The 18,591-nt window shown below is 46.0% G+C and overlaps 1 protein-coding gene across 13 annotated transcripts in view; it reads right to left on the bottom strand.

The window, feature by feature from the left end:
- Positions 1 to 18,591, bottom strand: part of FHOD3 (formin homology 2 domain containing 3) — a 471,894-nt gene that overhangs the window by 173,416 nt on the left and 279,887 nt on the right. For all 13 annotated transcript variants that reach the window (XM_086682773.1, XM_086682772.1, XM_086682774.1 and 10 more), the window contains one exon: positions 6,464 to 6,575. In XM_086682773.1, the coding sequence (XP_086538899.1) occupies positions 6,464 to 6,575 (112 nt within the window). The remainder of the gene's footprint in view (positions 1 to 6,463; positions 6,576 to 18,591) is intronic.

The raw sequence follows: 18,591 nt of genomic DNA, 5'->3' as shown, positions 1-18,591 counted from the left end.
GAACAGAAGTATATGACCTGTGTTCAGTCAAGGCACAAATACTGTTTAAGCATCAACAGGGTACAAAGAACAGGGTCTACTGGAGCCTGCCTTCAAGAGCTTTATAATCTAGTGGAACACTTAGGCATAAACTCAAGAACACACCTCAACAGAAACTAAAAGTATTTAAGAGGCAAAACCATTTAGCTAAGCCTGTCACTCAGCAAGGGTTGTCTCTTGCGGTGCAGATGGTCAAGGAGAGCCCGAGGCAAGAAGTGGCACTTCACTGGGGCTCTGCAGGTGAAGGCTCAGGGGTGGTTAGTCCCTGGCTCCAGGAGAGGGCAGGAAAACCCATCACATTCAGGACTGATAAGCCAAGGCCAACGTCACAAGGTGAACACAAAACGGGACACAATTTCCTACGTCCGAGATAAACATTTGAAGTGAAATACTGCCTTACCCTTGGCATGGTGGTAGGGAACATGAAGCCTTTCCTGCTTTCTCTAAACAAATCTCAAAGGGAGATTGCTTATTTTTGCTGATAAAAGTAAATTCTGATATAATGGAAAGGCAATGGCTTCCAAATGCTAGTTCTTGGATGGGTAACGTCAGAGCTGATTTCCTGGCCTTGCAAACAAAGCTCCCCAAGGTCAGCAACGTTATCTATCTCACCTCTTTGCTGTCAGCACAGTGCCTGGCCCATAATAGGAGCTCAATAAAATGTCTGAAGAGTAAATGAGGATCTCTGAGAGGGCATGAACTGGGTTAAGCTGGAGCAGTTTTAAAACAACCAGAGGGCAAATGCATACAGTACGAGAAGGAAGGAGGTAGGAGAATTTTTAAAAAAAGAACAGGCACCTACTATACGATGTTAAAAATGCAGATATAGCTTAATATGGAGGTCTGCTGGCTCTCCTAGCTTGGGAACAGAAAGCTTCCTCTTTTGCCAAAATTGCCCAGTTGGTCAGTACTAGGGAAGCTTCCCTAACCTTTCCCAATTCCAAACACAAGACCACGATCTTTTGCCCATTAACTTCTAAAATACCTCCTTGCTGATTTTTACTATCCAACTATTCTGAAGTCCTCACCTGCCCAGCAAAATAACTGTTTCTGCCCTCATAACAATCAATCAATGTGGTCAGTAGGTCTTGGGTCCCACTGTCCAGGTACTATTCAAGCACTCCAAATGCTTCTGCTGTGTTTAGGACAAGTGCAACTTGTATTATTCACACTCGGCACCCAACCTCAGCATAAAACACAGGTTCTAGTGGGTTGTCCACCTATGGTTAAAAGGAAGACCAGCAGTGAAACTAAGCATTTCCAATGGCACTAGGGGGCCCAGAGCAAGCTTCCTGGTTGCATACCTTGGAGTCAAAGAGGCCAAATAGGGCCTGGGGAAGGAAAGGCCAAGAAGCAGAGGCAGGCTTAGAGGGAAGAGGGGAGTAGGCAGACCATAAAGACATACCCATGTGCACACCTTTTAGTCCTTTATAATGAAACATTCAAATACTGGCTTAACTTAATGGAAAATGGGCTCTTCAGCTGTGACATCTGATTACCTTTTAACGATTTCAAGTCCGGAAAGTTGCATATATTCCTACACTGTTGAGATGAGTGTTAACTCTCCTGTGATTGTTTGGGGACCAGAAAATAGGTAAGATGTAAAAGAAAGAAGGTAAAGGGGAGGAAACATTTTGGTGTAACAAAACAGCCTTGGCAGGGCTCAAGGTGGCCCATGTGAAGCACCAGCAGCTTCTGCTTCCCCAGGAGCCGCACCTGCTGGAACTAAATGGTACAGGTCAACCCCTCTCCCCACCGACCTCTGCTTGCACCATACAGAGTGTGTGTGTGCTTGTGTGGGTAGGGGGCTGTCCTGTATTCGAATCATCAACTGTATGATCTTATCCCTTCACAGGACAGAGAAAGAAACTGAGCCCCAAAGTAGCGGAATGAACAGAGTCTCAAGAAATGCATCTAAATAGGAGCATTCGTATCAACCTTGGAGATTTCCTGAGATAGAGCACTTAGTCCTTCTGCCTGAGCACTAACGAAGCATATTAGAAGACAGCAATTTCCCTAATCATTGCCTTCTCTCTCCAGCTCCACCCCCAGACACTGGCTCTGTGAGTAGAGGCTCCACGAGAGCCCGTTTTTCCTCCGATGTTTCAAGTACATCACTGGCACTTAAATATTTATCGAATAAATGGATTTTATATGAAAAATACTTAGCACAGTATCTGTTACTTAATGTCAGTAGCTGTACCCGCCATGGTGGTGGGGGGTGGTGGTGACACTCACGCTTACGCACAGGCCTTCTACATGGACTCCCAGGCAGGTCCCCTTTTCCCGCCAAACCATAGGGCTACTCTCTCAACCCAGAAGAAGCCAGCCCACAACGGATGACTCAATACTTTCTTCCCCTTACTCTCCTCCTAGGTCATTAGGGTAGCTGCTCCCCGACCAAAAAAGAGATTTAGCACAATGCCTCATAGAGTTGGTCTACCACTCAGTCAGAAGGTCCTTGCAGCATGTTCCACATCTTTCTACGTGCCTGACAAACACATGTAACACAGATACTTCTGCTGTATAATAACCACAAAAATGAGCTGGAGTTTTCTCTACCATGCTTTGGGAGTTCGTCACAGATCAGTGTATCCTGGGGCAGACGTCAGAGACAGGATGGCTTGAAACGATGGCTGGATTTTTTTCCCTGTTAATCACGTGTGATACACACATTTAGGAGTTATGCCATATCTCATTACACCAGATTCAAATGAAAATAGAGCTTCTTCAAGAGCAGTGCTGACCCAAATTAGGGGGACTCAAGACTTGTAAGTGAAATTTCAAACTAAGTTACCCGGTCTGGTCACTTGCCCCACCCTCGGAGAGGGGAACCCATCTAGTTAGAGGGAAGGGCACCTTCCTGGGGAGGTGGCGGGCGGGGGCAGAGCTTTCTCCATCAGTTTCCTGCCGACCCCAGAGGGACAATCTTGATGAAAGGGAGTCTCTGATGATGGCAAAATGACAAAGACAGGCTCCTGCATGCACACACTCACTCTCTCTTCCTGCCACACCCTGTCCACTAGGAAGCGAAAGTGACCTGACAATTCAAGAAAAGAGAGGACCCAGCAGTTTGAGCAGACGGGCATTCCTGCGCCATGCCCCAGACAGTAGCACCAGCCCACCTTTCGTTCCGCCCCCGGACAAACGTGCCAATTGCCTGGCTCAAATGGGGCATTTTTAATATTCCTTAACTCATCAATATTTATTAGTCCCTGTGATGGACTATGACCCCTCAGATCTTTTCCCTGCCCCGCATCCGGCCTACTCCTGGCCAAAGGGCAAATCACCCACACTCACAGGATGAGCCCTACTGGTTAACCTACGTGCATCAGGCATGATATTCACAAAGCAGCCAGAGGAATTTTTTCTGGACTTCATCTGCTGTAGGTGGTAGTAACTGCTGAGGACTCATAGCTTATGTGCTGGTTTTCTTTGCTGATTATTTAAATCTGACAGTTTTCATCATCCAAAAGAATTCCTTTCCAAGAACAAAAACCAAAATGCCAGCCTACACTTCAGCACGCCCCTTCTCCACCCTACCCCACAGAGGAATAGCTCCGAAGCCACTCTGAGGAGTACAATTTATGGCTTATTTATAAACCCGTGCACAAACGGACATGCTCGGTTGGCGCTCAGTCACCTCTGGCATCTCCGTCCAGCCCTTCACCCAGCTGAGAGGGAAAGAGAAGGCTGCTTCGAATCCTATGAGGTGGAAACACACCTGGAAGTCATGGTTCTCTCTGCAGAGCGCCCTGACATATTTATAGGTTTCATTCCATCACAGGGCTCAGGAACAATTTTACTAGCAGTAAAATAGGATGATGTTATATGTATGCATTATAAAATCATGGCCAAGACCACACATGTCCACAGAGAAACATGCTATTGAACCACGTGATATGCTATGTCTGAGTTTTTCCATTAGTGTCGCTTTTTTTTTCCCCAGCTGCTAGCGCTCAGTAGCAGACAGATGGCAGTAGCTGCCAAGAAGTTAACAAATTTTATAGGCAGACCATCAAGTTGAGAAAACAATCCATTAGCTGCCCTTTTTTTTTTTTTTTTTTTTAATTGGGAAAAGATGGCCATCATTTTGTCTTGGGGAAGACACTGAAGAGAACAGAGAGCCTCAGGCTGGACTGGTAGATGGGGTCTTAAATGTGGGTACCAAGCCCTGGGTGATCTCAAGATCATTCCTCCAACCACTGCCCCCTCCCCCCGCCCCCCGACAGCCTTCATGCAAAATGAAGTCCGAGAAAGGAAACTCTAAGATCTCAACTAAATGAAGCCAAAGGAGGACCCCCAAGACCATGAGAAGACTTATCCTTTGAATACAGCCTCCATGAGAATGGTACATGGGTTACCTGAAATCTAGGACAGGATAACAAGGAGTCTATTAACTGCCCCAAAGCAATCCCCAGATATAATTGGCAGATGGAGTATGACCCCTCCAAGGACCAATAAAAGGGTCCACCTCACTATCTTCCCATACACCCACCTTTGGCCCTAAACCTCATTAAATGGAAACAAACCCTGGTTTCTGAGCCACTGACTGTCTTCATCAAGGATTCTTAGCTGGTCCCATAATCTGCTCTTGGCCATAAGAGATTTAAAATCTGGCACCCGATGGAAACATGCTGTTGTAGAAAGAAACACACAGGCCTGCCCTGGTCTGGGATCCATCTTCCAGATTCACGGCCCCTGTCCATGCATGAGGGTTTGTCTCTCTCACACAACCTGTGATCCGCCATGCCTGGTGCTAACATCTGCCTGGGCATTTGTGGGAAAGGCATGGGAGCTCAATTTATGGCCCTAGATGGCTTTTATTAACTGATATTCCAACTTCCAAAGTAACTAGTGAGCTACTTTCTTTCACCTGGAAGGTGAGTCTCTGAGCAATGCAGAACCAGAGACACAAATGGCTTGAATCAAAGAGTGCAATTTAGGCCCCTTGTTTCTTCTTGTCAGTTGTATCTCGGCCGATTTGTGGATAAAGTGTATGCACAGAAACACATAAACGAAACTCTAGGGAAATACACCAACATGTTAACAATTATTTCTGTCTGTTGAGATTAGAGGTGATTTGTTATCATCTCCTTTATATTTTCCACATTTTCTACAGAGTATTACTGTTATAATCATAAAAAGAAAAAAAAATGACATGAAGTTTTTGATTTTGAGTCTTAGTGGGGATGATAATAGCGGTAAATACTGTCCTACTGAGAGAACAACCCCCCAAAAGTTTTTAAAAGGACAAAACAAAAAGCCCCTAACATTTTAGCTTCAGGCTTCACAATATTATTGGAGCCACAGCATGTTATACACTAAACCAAATCCAAAGGCCTTTTTGTCATCAAGTATGTATGGAAGGCCCGCATGCTATGGGGCAGCTGTGAGCCTGGAAACCAAGAGGAGAGCCAAAGACCCTCAGGCCAGGGAAACAGACCCTCAGACCACACAGTCGTGGGAAACATCAATGCAACAACACAGCAGAGAAGGGGACATACGGGGCTCTGAGTGCCCATGATGGACCTGAGATAGGGAAGGGACAATGCAGGCCAGGGGGGAGGAGGAGGGTGACAGGTGGACAGGGGCTGGGTGGTGAAGGGTCAGTTGCAGGGTTTGGACCTAATCCTACAGGCAGGGGGAAGCCACTGGCAGGGAAATAATAAGACAAAATTTGTGTCTCAGAAGACTTTTCCAACAGCAGAGGTGAGGGATGCCAAGTGATAGATGGTAAAGGCCCCCAGTAGGAAGGGCATGAGATGGAGGGAAGGAGGGGAGAAGATTCAAGAAACAGCTAAGGGTCAGAGCCAACAAACCAGCTGTGAGAGGAGGGGGAGAAAGGAACCAGGGTGACCTGGACAAGATGGGAAAAGGGGAGAAGGAGCTGGTTCTATGTGTTCAGTGGAGGGGGTGGGGACAGGGCATAAAAATAAGCTCAGGGTTGGGGCAGCTGGGTGGCTCAGTCAGCTGAGCATCTGACTTCAGCTCAGGTCATGATCTTGTGGTTGGTGGGTTCGAATCCCATGTCGGGCTCTGTGCTGACAGCTTAGAGCCTGGAGTCTGCTTCAGATTCTGTGTCTCCCGCTCTCTCTGCCCCTCCCCCACTCACTCTATGTCCCTCACAAATGAATAAATGTTAAAAAAAAAAAATTAAAAATAAAACGACATAAGCTCAGGGTCTGACCGGTCCTGGACAAGCCCATGGGTGTTTTGTTTGTTTGGTGTGGTTCTTTTGGCACTGTTACAGCAGGTTCCATCCCTAATCTTTGTAGATGTACTATTCTAAAAAATACGTTTCCTGCAGTGGGGAGTTTGCACAATTGTTTGCACTCAGTTCTGTTTTGAACATGTTAAAAATGGAAGCCTGCCTGCAGTAGACACTTTTGCCCTGATGCAACGGTGGATGGGGGCCACTTACCCCTTTTAGTGTCGACAGCAGAGACGGCCTGAATCAGGAGAGGTGCATTGGACTCCGAGTACTCCACAAAGACCAGCAGCAGCTTCAGGGCTGTCTTCACCACCAGGCGGAACTGCCCAGAGAAGAGAAAACCAACATGTAGCTCTGGATGGTCATCAAACACCTGGAGGCAGGCTGGCACCCGGCACTTGCTCTGGCCGGGGAACTCTTCTCAGTGAGCACACGGAGGCCTTTGCTGGGTGCCTCAGAAACAGGAAGTAGAATTATGCTCACCTCACAGATCAGGAAACGGAGGCACTGATTATCCTGCCCGACCCAGAAATAGAACTGGAATTTGAACCCAGGGCCTCTGGCTCCGGAGCCCATAGCCTGTGGTCTCTCAACCAACAAGGTAGCATAGCACTTGCCAGGTCGGTTGCTTCATTTTATCCAGCCTAGAACAGTGCGAGGTACGGATGATCACACTGCTCATTTTTCTGGTGAGGAAGTGGACCCAGGAGGCTAAAGGACTTGCCCAAAGCCACACCACCCAGCTGAGGCAACTGGGAATCTGAACCAAGTCCCGTCCTGCTCGTCCCAGGGCACAGCATTAGTGAGGAGGCACCGTCAGCTCAGGGGCCTTCCCTGCGCAGGTCACAGGTCGCCCACCCAAACTCCCAAACCTCCCAGCTGAAGATCAGCTGGCCCTGGAGGCTACCTGGCAGCCTGGTGGGGGCAGGGGGTTCCAGGTCACCTCCCTCCCAACCCTCTGGGGGCTCCTGCTGCAACTCATCACCTATAGTCTCCCTACCCTGAGCCTCAATTCCCTCCCAGAACCTCCTCCTAAAGGAACTCACCCACCAACACTTTCTGGGAAATGGGGTCAAATCACGCATCTAAGAAACAAGGAGCTCACGTCAACATACCAGGGACACATGTAGATCTTACAAGGAGCTTGGAACATCGTGCACTCCAGTGAATACTGGAAATTACCCTTGTTAGGGTTGCCACTGGCCTCCATGTTGACCAATCTGATGGTTACTTCTCTGCTCATTTCAACCCCTAACAGCACATGACACAATCGCTCCGCTCCCTCCAAGGACCATTTCCTCTCACCCTGGTCAACCTCAGCCTCTTACCTGAGTGGCCACTCCTTTACTGGCTCCTTCTAGAGAATCCAACCTCTAGGTGGGGGGAGGCCTCAGAGTTCACTCCTGCATTCTTTCCTTCTCTTTCCATACACTCCCTCTAAGTGAGCCCTTCCAGTCTCTTGGCTTTAAATTCTGTCTACGACCTGATGCTAACTATTGCACTCCAGTCCTGACCAAATTCCTGGGCTCTGGCATCGCTCCTCACATGCTAACAAGTTCCTCAAATTCAGGTGGCCAAAAGAGAACCCTTGATCTCACGTGTGCTCATTCCATCCCGTCGACCATTCCAGCCTACTCCCTCCACTCCCCATGTAGCATGAGGCCCTGCCACCCGGTGAGTGGCCAGTGGGGGGTCACCCTGTACTTCTCTCACCCCATCCCCACAGCAGATCCATCCACGAGGGCTGTCAGATCTTCCCTCAAGAACCGCCCTGAATCCATCCACCTCTCTGCTTCTCTGTCCATCCTGGACCACTGTAAGAGCCTCTTAAGTAATTCCAGACTGGTCCCCACCTCCCCTGATGTCCAAATGGACAAAATTTAGCTGGAGTGACCACCACACTCTCAACCCTCCCTTCCCTGCCCACCGAGCTCAGGACAGAATCCACTCCCACAGCCTTTACAGCCTGGCCCACCTGTGACTCTCTTTCCTGCCCAGTGTGCTCCCTTCATCTACCCTTTTGCAGTCATGTGATGTGTTTTTAACCTACTAAAGCTTGTTCATGACTCGAGGCCTTCTCACTGGCTATTTTCTGCCTGGAACCAGTTACCACAGGGCTGGCCTTTCCTTATCCTTCAGGTATGAAAAATTTCCCCTCATGGGAAATGCCTTCCTAACCCCCTTCACCCAAAGGGACTCCTTGGTGACTCTTACATCGGTCTGTTATATTCTTCCCATCCTTTATCACGACCAGAAATTGCTACATATGCACCTGACCTTCCTCTACTGCCCCCAGCCAGGACATAAGCTACCTGGCGGCAGAGGTGCTTTATGCAACACACCAGAAGTGTCATCTGTCCTGGAAAAGCTGACTGGTCAGGACTGCACGGTGAGGCTTGTTCTTCAAACGCAGTCCCTTCAAATGCAGTTCTTCAAAGTGAGTCACGTGGAGCACTCACCTTGGCCCGAGCTTCTATCCTCCACACCAGCCTAGTCTTCAGCGATACTGCCCACCCCCCATCCACCCACCGCAATTGTCTGGAGGGCAAGCAGTGCTTTCGGCTTCCATTCTCAACGTTACATCCTTACCACAATGAACACTGAATTCTTTAGAGGCCTTTGACCTCTTCAGAGGGTTTCTACTTTCATAACTTGAGTCCTGCATTCAGTCCCCTGCTCCCGGACTGAATTCCTGAGTATTTTTTTTCAACCACAAGGCTGGGGGTAGAAGGGGAAGGCAAGGCATAATGAACTGTGCTATCTTTGTATGTTTAGAGCTACAGACATTTCTTCAAGTAAATAAAATCTAGCAAGCCCAGGCGACTTCCTCAGTGGGCGGCCTATTATTAAGTAGATTAAGCCTTCTCAGTGCCTTCCTGGGTAAGATCTGGGCTGCTGCCCTCCTCACTCCCCACCCTGCAGGGGCCCTCTCGCATCCCTCTCATCAGTGTTCCTCCTGAGCATCTCTGTGGTCACAAGATCTTGGCCAACACAGTCCCAGGGACCCAGAACCCCTTAGCCATTTCCCTCATGAAGCTTATTTTAAGAAACCACTGTTTTCTAGCAAAGTCTTTTTTTTTTTTTTTTTTTATTGGTTTCAACATGTCTATTCACGTCTACTTCTCCTTTGCTGTAAAGGTTCTGTTTGGAGTTCTTTTGGCATTGTATTTGTGTTTAAAAAAAAAAAATATCCCAAACTCTTCTGATTCACGATTTTAGGCTTCTATGAAATTGGCTTCTATTGAGCCTAAGTGTGTATTTGTGTGTGTTTGGAAGGCTTACTCTGTGAAATTAATAACAAACATGTTCGATAGTTAAACTACTTTAGAAAAAAGAGCAGAATGTGAATTTATGGAAATGCATGGTACTAATTGCAAGCATGTCCTAACTAATCACCAAATACGTCCAGCAGGACTTCTCCCCAGAAATACCTTATTAGCATTACTGTAGAGACTTGAAAGTAATAAAAGCACATGACTTTAAACGGTTTCTACATCAACCCTTATTTATCCAGAAATCATTTAATTTGATGCCCACAAGTATCTGGAATGCAGTCAAAACCCTCCAAAGCTTTGGAACAGCCACAGTGGAGGCCACACACCCACCCCTCCAAGTCCAAACACGCTGCTCATCTCAAAGCTCTTAAAAATCTACTCCAGGTTCCACTGCACTTATCTTGGACACATCCTAATAGAAATGGCTATGGGGATTGCCAGCCCGTATCCACTGGGAAGGGACAAACCACAGGACGGTGACAGGTAAGGAGAGGCAGGCCCAGCATGGCGGCAAAGGCAAGGACCATGAATGAGGAAGGTGGGAACAGGTGACACAGGTGTCCGTGCACACACACCAGGGCATGGCTCAGCCACCGAAAGCCCCTCAAAGGGACAAGGCGGCATCCCTACAATCTGAACTGCTGGATTTTCAGCTCTGCCCCATGCTCCTTCATGTTCTAATGACACGTTCCAATGCAGTGACTCACAGGCTCACGCACTTGCCCATCTGTCTACGACCGAAGGAAAATCAGTAAGAATTGATTCTCATTCTGAAGGTACATCAATCACATGAGAAGGTGAAGCAACCAGTCATAAAACAGTTACATGAGTACAGGGCAAAAAGGAGTCCGTCTGAAAAGCAGCGGCTGTAAGATAAATGGGCAAGTTCCTCACGCACCTGGAGGATCAGAGGGGCCACCCGTGAAGGCTACCAAGGAAGAAATTCAGAACACGGATGGCGGTGGAAGGGCTGACCCCATTTAAGGTCCCTCCTGCCCCAAGATGCTGTGCTGCTTCCTTTGACAATGTTGAGTGCTTTCCAGATGCCCACCACCTGTGAGGGAGTGAGAAAGTCATGGCCCTGCCTTCAAGGGCATGGTCATCTCACCGCTGAGAGAAGACTCAAAATACCTCCACACCACATGATTGAACATTATCTGCACTACAGGCTCTCAGAGCCAGGCTGCTGAGGACAGAGAGCACTTGCCAGAAGACAGCCGTTTACAGTGGGGAGGGAGAGTCGGGGGAACAGGGTCGGAGCTGATCCAGCCGCCTGTGGGCTTCCGTGCAACACAAGAGCTGTGTGTCAGCCTTTGGGATCGTACTCCCGCAAATAATCCCACTCCCTTAGGGACAGAGGGAGCACACCGGGGGTCCAGATTCAGCCTTTGAGCTACATGTTACCTACATTTTCTGTAATTACATGCTAGGGGATCCCAGTGCTCTATTTTAACACTGTCCATTATAATAAACTATGCTTCATATCGCTTTAAAACACGTAGCTAAATCATAGTCTTTAACAGGACTCTAGACAACCCCTGTGTTACGAGGGCAGGATGAGAACAGGCGGCCAGCTGTGAACTGTGCTCCTCATAAGTATTTAGCACACTTTGGGGGCGACAGGGCTGAGGTTTACTTTCAGCTGCAACCATCATCTTGCACTCTGTTCTTACTCAGCATAAAATAGAGGCCATGAACCTTCAGGGGAACAGAGCTGCCCCAGGGATGTAACATTTGTCAGGTCAAGCCTCTGTCTGGGGACTGAGCCTCCGGGTTCCATAAACGACTCGGGGATCCAATGTCACCTCCATGCCAGGAAGCTGGGCCTGGGGGAGGGGTGGCAGGATACTGTCGACATAGGACTTTCCCTTTTTTTAATTTTCTGGGCCAACCCACAGAGAGGGTGTGGAGTCAGCCAGTACAGAACCCGGGCAGCTGCGTTTTAGATAAAATATAACTACCAGATGTACAGAAAAGGCATAAAAGCCAGTTTCTCAATAATTTTGCACATTAGAGCAAACGAACTCCCTTCGTGTTTTATTGTACTTAGAGAAACACAAGAACTATACTTAGAAGGTCAAATATGCTGCTTATTAGGTAGAAATAAAAGTATTCCAAACAAAATTTCCAAATTCCTACTCTTCTAAAAATTCAACAACCATAAAAAGAAAACAATTTCCAAACCTCAGGATTTAAATTACAAAGGGGGTTAGAAAAACATGCTTCATTCTATTTGTTTCATTTTCCACTAAAAAGCATAGATACATGTTCTGGAAGTGGATGCTGGTTATTAAAACTGAATTAGAAATTGGTAAGATAACTTGACTTAAAACGCTTTGCCACATTGGTTACCAGGTTACCAGAACTAAGAATATACGGACTGTTGTTTTTTTTTTTTTTTAATGTTTTTATTATTTATGTTTGAGACAGAGAGAGACAGAGCATGAGCAGGGGAGGGGCAGACAGAGAGGGAGGCACAGAATCTGAAGAAGGCTCCAGGCTCTGAGCCGTCAGCACAGAGCCCAACGCGGGGCTCGAACTCACGGAGTGTGAGATCATGACCTGAGGCGAAGTCGGATGCCCAACCAACTGAGCCACCCAGGCACCATGAACATATGGACTATTTTAACAACAACAAAGAGTCAAGAGACTTAAGATACTTTTAAGTCCTTCACACTTAAATACTTTATCCCCATGACATATCCTTGAGCTCAGAATCCCTGAGCCAGAAGCTCAGAATGGGCCCTGGAGCCTTTGTAACTGGTTATCAAACAGTCCAACAGATGCCTCTGACCCTGAATCTGTCCCCTTCTAAGATGCTGCCTGCAAAATGAACTGGGTCTGGTCAGAAATACAGTGTGGGCCCAGGCAGATTACGGGAGTACAGAAGTCTGGGCCAGGGCTTTGTAGGTATCTGGCACAGGGAGAGGCATATAGAGACCAGGGCTGGTGCCTCTGCCTGGACAGGAAGTCACCTGCACTAAATCCATGTGCTATGGCCTCCAGGCCTGATGGCTGACCTCCTTATGACCTGATGGAATTTGCAGAAAGGGAACCAAACTACATTTGTGATTCATGTAGTAGCCAAGTGTGAGTCTGGGAACCCTGTAAGTGTTTATGAGCTAACGGAGAGGAAATCTTGCAGAATGTAACACAGCAGAGTATTCAGAAGTAATTAAATATCAAAATAATAAAAAATGCTACCAGTGAACATTTTCTTTCTATTGAGATAAACTTCTGGGGCTTAGCAGGAGGTTTCTTTAAAGAACAATGAATAAAAGTGGACAAGGTCAGAAAACACCTCCTTTGCTAACTCTCTCTTAGGATACTCAATGTAATTATGAAGAGTTAGTTGATACGAGGGAACATATATCCACTGATATTGTTAACTAAAGAATACCAAAGCCTCCACACTAAACTACTGCCTTAAAGAACACCCTGGTAACATCTGCCAAATGAAGGAGGGAAATCAACAACTTTGGATACTTGTCCCGTTAGTGACATCCCTACTCTCAGATGCAAAATCTCATGTTCTAGAAGGCTACCTAACCTGTCACACGACTAATTTCTGAAAGACGTCAAAAGAAAACACAGAGGTCAATCTGATTCTTTCTGCTATACTATGGGGAGTCCCATCTTTCCCTCCAGTGCAAACACATAAGCCTTGGGGAAATGCTACAAATATTCTCTCACGAGCTATAATCAAGGTTAAAGAGCTTTCCTAAGTAAATAACCAGCCCTGGAAACATGACAGAGGATACCACAGCCAGCTCCCATCTCCTTAGAGCGGGTGGAGGAGGGCTGGCCGGTGGAGAAAGGCTGTGGGGAGCAGGGTTAGCAGTGCTGGCAAAAAGCAAACCTGAGCTGATAGGGCCACTCCCAGGCTGGCTCACGGAAGCTGACACTTCTCAGGTTCTCCAGCCCATCCAACTCTCCCAGAGCGTTGCTTCCCAAGGAACAGCACATGGGCTGCTCTGGGATGTCTGCATCACCCCCAGATATTCTCCCGTCTGAGAACCACCCATCCCTAGTCTCTCCAGAATCTAGAACACAGCTGCTAGTCCTTGACCAAATGCCCTAAAAAGGCAGAAGGGTCAAAGTCCCCCTGCTTCTGTTTCTCTTGTTCATGGGGGATCTTGCTTGCAGAAATTAGTAAGCTCCAATTCCAGGTTATCCACAAGCCTCTTTAGAGTTATGGTTCCTACCGCCTATCAGCTCCCTGAAGATGATCATCTCGAAGTGGATTAAAGACACTGCTGTCCAGTCCTGTGGCTGGAGAGCCTTTCTGGACCAGATCCCCTCGGCACGCTGGCTCCTGTAAGGTCTGGCTTGAATCTCTGGTCTCTCTCCCTGACATCTTCATAAAATAACAATGAGTCAAACTAGGTCTTCTCTTTTTTTTTTTCTTTTTCTTGCACTGAGATTATCCTCATATGGACATCCAAGAGATCATATAGGTGAGAATTAGTTTTCCAGTCATATGTACCCAAATAATCAGAAGGACAGCAACAGCCCTAAGGGGAAGAGAGCTCTTTGTGTCCCCTATCTAACACAAATATTACTTGAACATTCCATTGAAACTTGTAGAATTTTTAAAATTCTTATCTAACGGAACAACGATAAACATGGAAAAACATTCAAACACAACCTCATTTACTAAACATGTTAACATCAAGTTAGTAACAAAGCTCTTTAAACGCTATAGCATCAAACAAATTGATTAACACAAGAAAAGTCCAATGAATTTAGTACATTTCTATAACTATTACATAAGCATTTAACATGTTTTTAAAATAGTATGATGACCCAGGAAAATGCTTGTAATATAGTGTTAACTATGTAATAAAGTTTTAAAAAATTAGAAGAAAATGTACAAAGTTAGTCGTTGAATCTATACAGAAGTATTTCAGGTGATTTTTTCTCTTTTTGTATTTCTAAAGTTTTATACGAAGAGTATATTACACTTATGATCATAAAAAAATCAAAGTTTTACAAACGCGAAGTCCTCATGCCTGCTGTCAAGAAAGTAAGCAATCAACAGGGGTGCCTGGGTGGCTCAGTAGGTTAAGCATCTAACTCTTGATTTAGACTCAGGTCATGATCTCACATTTCTTGAGTTTGAGCCCCACATCAGGCTCTGCACTGACTGTGCAGAGCCTGCTTGGGATTCTCTCTCCGCCTCTCTCTCTCTCAAAAATAAATAAACTTAAAAAAAAAAAAAAAGAAACTAAGCAATCAACAGACAGATTTAACTTAACTTTGGAACTCTATGATGTACAACAATTGATATGTTAAAAACTCTGCTGGAAAAGGTGGACAACGTGCATGAGCAAATGAGAAATTTCAGTGGAGGGAAACTAGAAAGAGTCAGATGGAAATGCTAGAAATAATAAGCACTGTAAAAGACATAAAGAATGTATTTCCGAAGTTCATCAGGAAGACTTAACAAAGACAAGCTGAGCAAAGACAACAGAAACTGCCCAAGATGCAACAGAGGAAAAGAGAGTGAATCAGTTTTAACCATGTGAAGCATATTTTGATGTCAATCACAGACGACACTTTAAAGCCCCAAACTTTCCCTTCCCGGACAGAAGCCAGATGCAAGAACATCTTAACAAGCATCCTGCTGAAGGGAAAATGATTCAAATGAAGATACACAATCTCAATTTCTTCATGTCAAGCTCCAAAGATGCAGAAATTAAGAATCTTGGAAAACTATGTCCCTCAAACAATAGCACATCTGATGTTCCATTGGAGGGATAACAGGTATTCAAATAATGGCTTATCAACATGGCAACTGTATTTTACTTTTCACATTTGAGCATACAAATTAATATACTCCTGCATAATACTTTTAAGAATAAGTGAGCATAACATGTGATGTTCTGAGAATTTACAATGCAGGCATCTCACACAATGCAAAGTTCATGTCTCAGTTTTGAGAAAGAAGGATTATAGATGAAGCTGAAAAATTTATATCCTACATTTCATTAAACCTTCTAACTGATCCCTGGCAACATGCTCCAAAGGCTTTCTGGATGAAAGTCTCATAAGCACTTAGAAAAGAGAGAGAGACACCTGGGACCAGCAGTTTCCAGGTGAGCAGGTTCTGGCAAGCTGAGGCCACCTCCTTCTTTAAACAGGAGGTTGAGGGAAAAGAAGTGAGGGAAAAGAGATGTTGATTTACAACACTGGACACATGTTTGCAGATACAATGCTCAGTGTTCTACCTATTCTTCACCATCATTATCCCCATTTTATCATTTATTAAACCCATTCTATAGATGAAAAAGCAATCCACCCAAAGGATCATACAAGTGTATTTGGTCTCAGGGATCTGCACTTAACAGCAGATGCAGCATACATTGACTTTGGCTTTGGAACTCAATGAAGAAACGAGGCTGGATGATCAGAGTTCAGAGCCTTCCCACTAAAATGGTCTAAAAATGACTATCAGTGTCAACCTGCAAGCTGCACGGGCTTATGCATTCCTTGGCTCTATCGATGTTTTGGTTAATGGCAGAGAAATTCTGCTCATTAAATTTATGTTAAATAAAACTAGGACTGGGGCGCCTGGGTGGCTCAGTTGGTCGAGTGCCAACTTTGGCTCAGGTCATGATCTCCCAGTTTGTGGGTTCAAGTCCTGCATCGGGCTCTATGCTGACAGCTCAGAGCCTGGAGCCTGCTTCAGATTCTGTGTCTCCCTCTCTCTCTGCCTCTCCCCTGCTTGTTCTCTTGCTCGCTCTCTCTCTCAAAAATAAACTAAAAAAATTTTTTTAAACAAAAACAAAAACCCTAGGACTAACAGTTAACATGATGAATAGCAAAGCAAAACGCAAAATCATCTTAAGGCTGGAACTCTGATGATACCAACGGGGAAAAAATGCAAAGCTCGGCATCTAGGTGTAAGTCAATCACGGAGATGCAGAATGGAAGAAGCTGGCATATCAAAAACAAAAACCCTGGGAAGTTTAGGGCATTATCAGTCTAATTTGAGCTAGCACCCAGGGCTGCCGGTGAAAAGCCTAATCAATCAAAAGTGGGATGTGTAGAAGAAGGATGCTATATCCAGTATGATGAGGAACTGCAAATTATGTCACCAACGACTATCTGTGGAAACAATCAAGCTGAGCTTGGACAGGGTGACATGCTAACTGCCTTTAAATACTCAAAGAGTTTCCAGGGAGGAAGTGACATTGTGTTGCTCCAGAAAGCAGTGCATGGTGTTTGTTTAACGCAACAAGAGGCATCCCTGGAAAACCCACAAGGAGGCGGGTTTTTTTGTTCATTTTTTTTTTAATTTACATCCAAGTGAGTTAACATCTAGTGCAACGATTTCAGGAGTAGATTCATTAATGCCCCTCGCCCATTTAGCGCCCCCACCCCCCACAACCCCTCCAGTAACCCTCTGGTTGTTCTCCTTATTTATGAGTCTGTTATGTTTCATCCCTCTCCCTGTTTTTCATTATTTTTGCTTCCCTTCCCTTATGTTCATCTGTTTTGTATCCTAAAGTCCTCATATGAGTGAAGTCATATGATTTTTGTCTTTCTCTAATTTCACTTAGCATAATACCCTCTAGTTCCATCCACATAGTTGTGAATGGCAAGATTTCATTCTTTTTGATTGCCAAGTAATACTCCATTGTGTGTGTGTGTGTGTGTGTGTGTGTGTGTGTGTGTGTGTGTGTCACACACACACACACATACACACACCACATCTTCTTTATCCATTCATGCATCGATGGACATTTGGGCTCTTTCCCTACTTTGGCTATTGTTGATAGTGCTTCTGTAAACACTGGGGTGCATGTGTCCCTTCGAAACAGCACACCTGTATCCATTTAATAAATACCTAGTAGTGCAACTGCTGGGTTGTAGGGTAGGTCTATTTTTAATTTTTTGAGGAACTTCCATACTGTTTTCCAGAGTGGCTGCACCACTTTGCCGTCGGAGGTGTGGTCTGTTTAACGTCAGAGAGGTGGACGCGGGTCCCAGGAAGGAAGGCTTCCCACCAATTCCAGGGCCCAACAGTAACACTCCCTCTGCCTTTAGAAGTATCAGGAATGTGGCTGGTGAACATCAGTAACATCTTTAACAAGACTTCACCATTTCTTCAAGGCCAGGAGTCCATGTTATGTTATGTAACTCAAAAAGAGCTTCAGATCTCACTCATATGTGGGGCATCTGATGGATCAGATGCCATGCCAAGGGCTTGAGACCAAAGGGTTCACTCAATCTCCTCCCCTCCTCCTGGAGCAAATGGCACTATGGAGGAACCAGCTTAGCTGCCCTTGTGGACACTGCCTTCCCCTCAAAACCAGCATGTCAGGTGCCTGGGTGGCTCAGTTGCTTGAGCGTCCGACTTCAGCTCAGGTCATGATCTCACAGTTCGTGAGTTCGAGCCCCAAGTCAGGCTCTGTGCTGACAGCTCGGAGCCTGGAGCCTGCTTCAGATTCTGTGTCTCCCTCTCTCTCTGCCCCTCCCCTGCTCACTCGGTCTCTCTCTCTCTCTCTCTCTCTCTCTCTCTCTCTCTCTCTCAGAAATAAGCATTAAAAAAAACCAAAAAACAAAAAAACAGTATGTCAAAGCTCTCCTGCCAATGAATCTCAATGTCCAACTTCTCTATTCCTACCAGAGGCAATGCCAGATTCCTGGCCACTCCGATTCAAAGCTGTGACCCTATCTTTGCTTTTACTTATCTATATCCAGAAACCCAAACCGAGGAAGCTATTCCTCAAGATGTCCCCTTATCTCCATTATTCAGTTTCCCCTGCAACTTGCGACCAGGTGTCACCACCTCACAGCTTTGCTACTGTGCGAGCACGCCTACCTCCAAACCATCAAAAAGGAAGTCCAGAGATCTGTGATCAGCAACCTGGGGCACAGCTGAAAAAAATTAGATTCCGTGGGGGTAGGGGGCAGAAAAAGAGAGAGCAGGCTGAGCCAAGGTGGACAGCAATCCAGAGAGGGAAGATTCCATGACTACAACAAGAGGCATCCCTGGAGAACCCACAAGGAGATGGGGGACCCTGGGCCTCCCCCATAGGCCAGAAGGAGATCTAT

This window comes from Puma concolor, chromosome D3 (assembly GCF_028749965.1).
Source record: "Puma concolor isolate L17-30 chromosome D3, mPumCon1.1.hap2, whole genome shotgun sequence".
NCBI classification, from domain to species: domain Eukaryota; kingdom Metazoa; phylum Chordata; class Mammalia; order Carnivora; family Felidae; genus Puma; species Puma concolor.
Note: the sequence above shows the minus strand (reverse complement) of the source record. Positions and strands in the feature narration are given on the sequence as shown.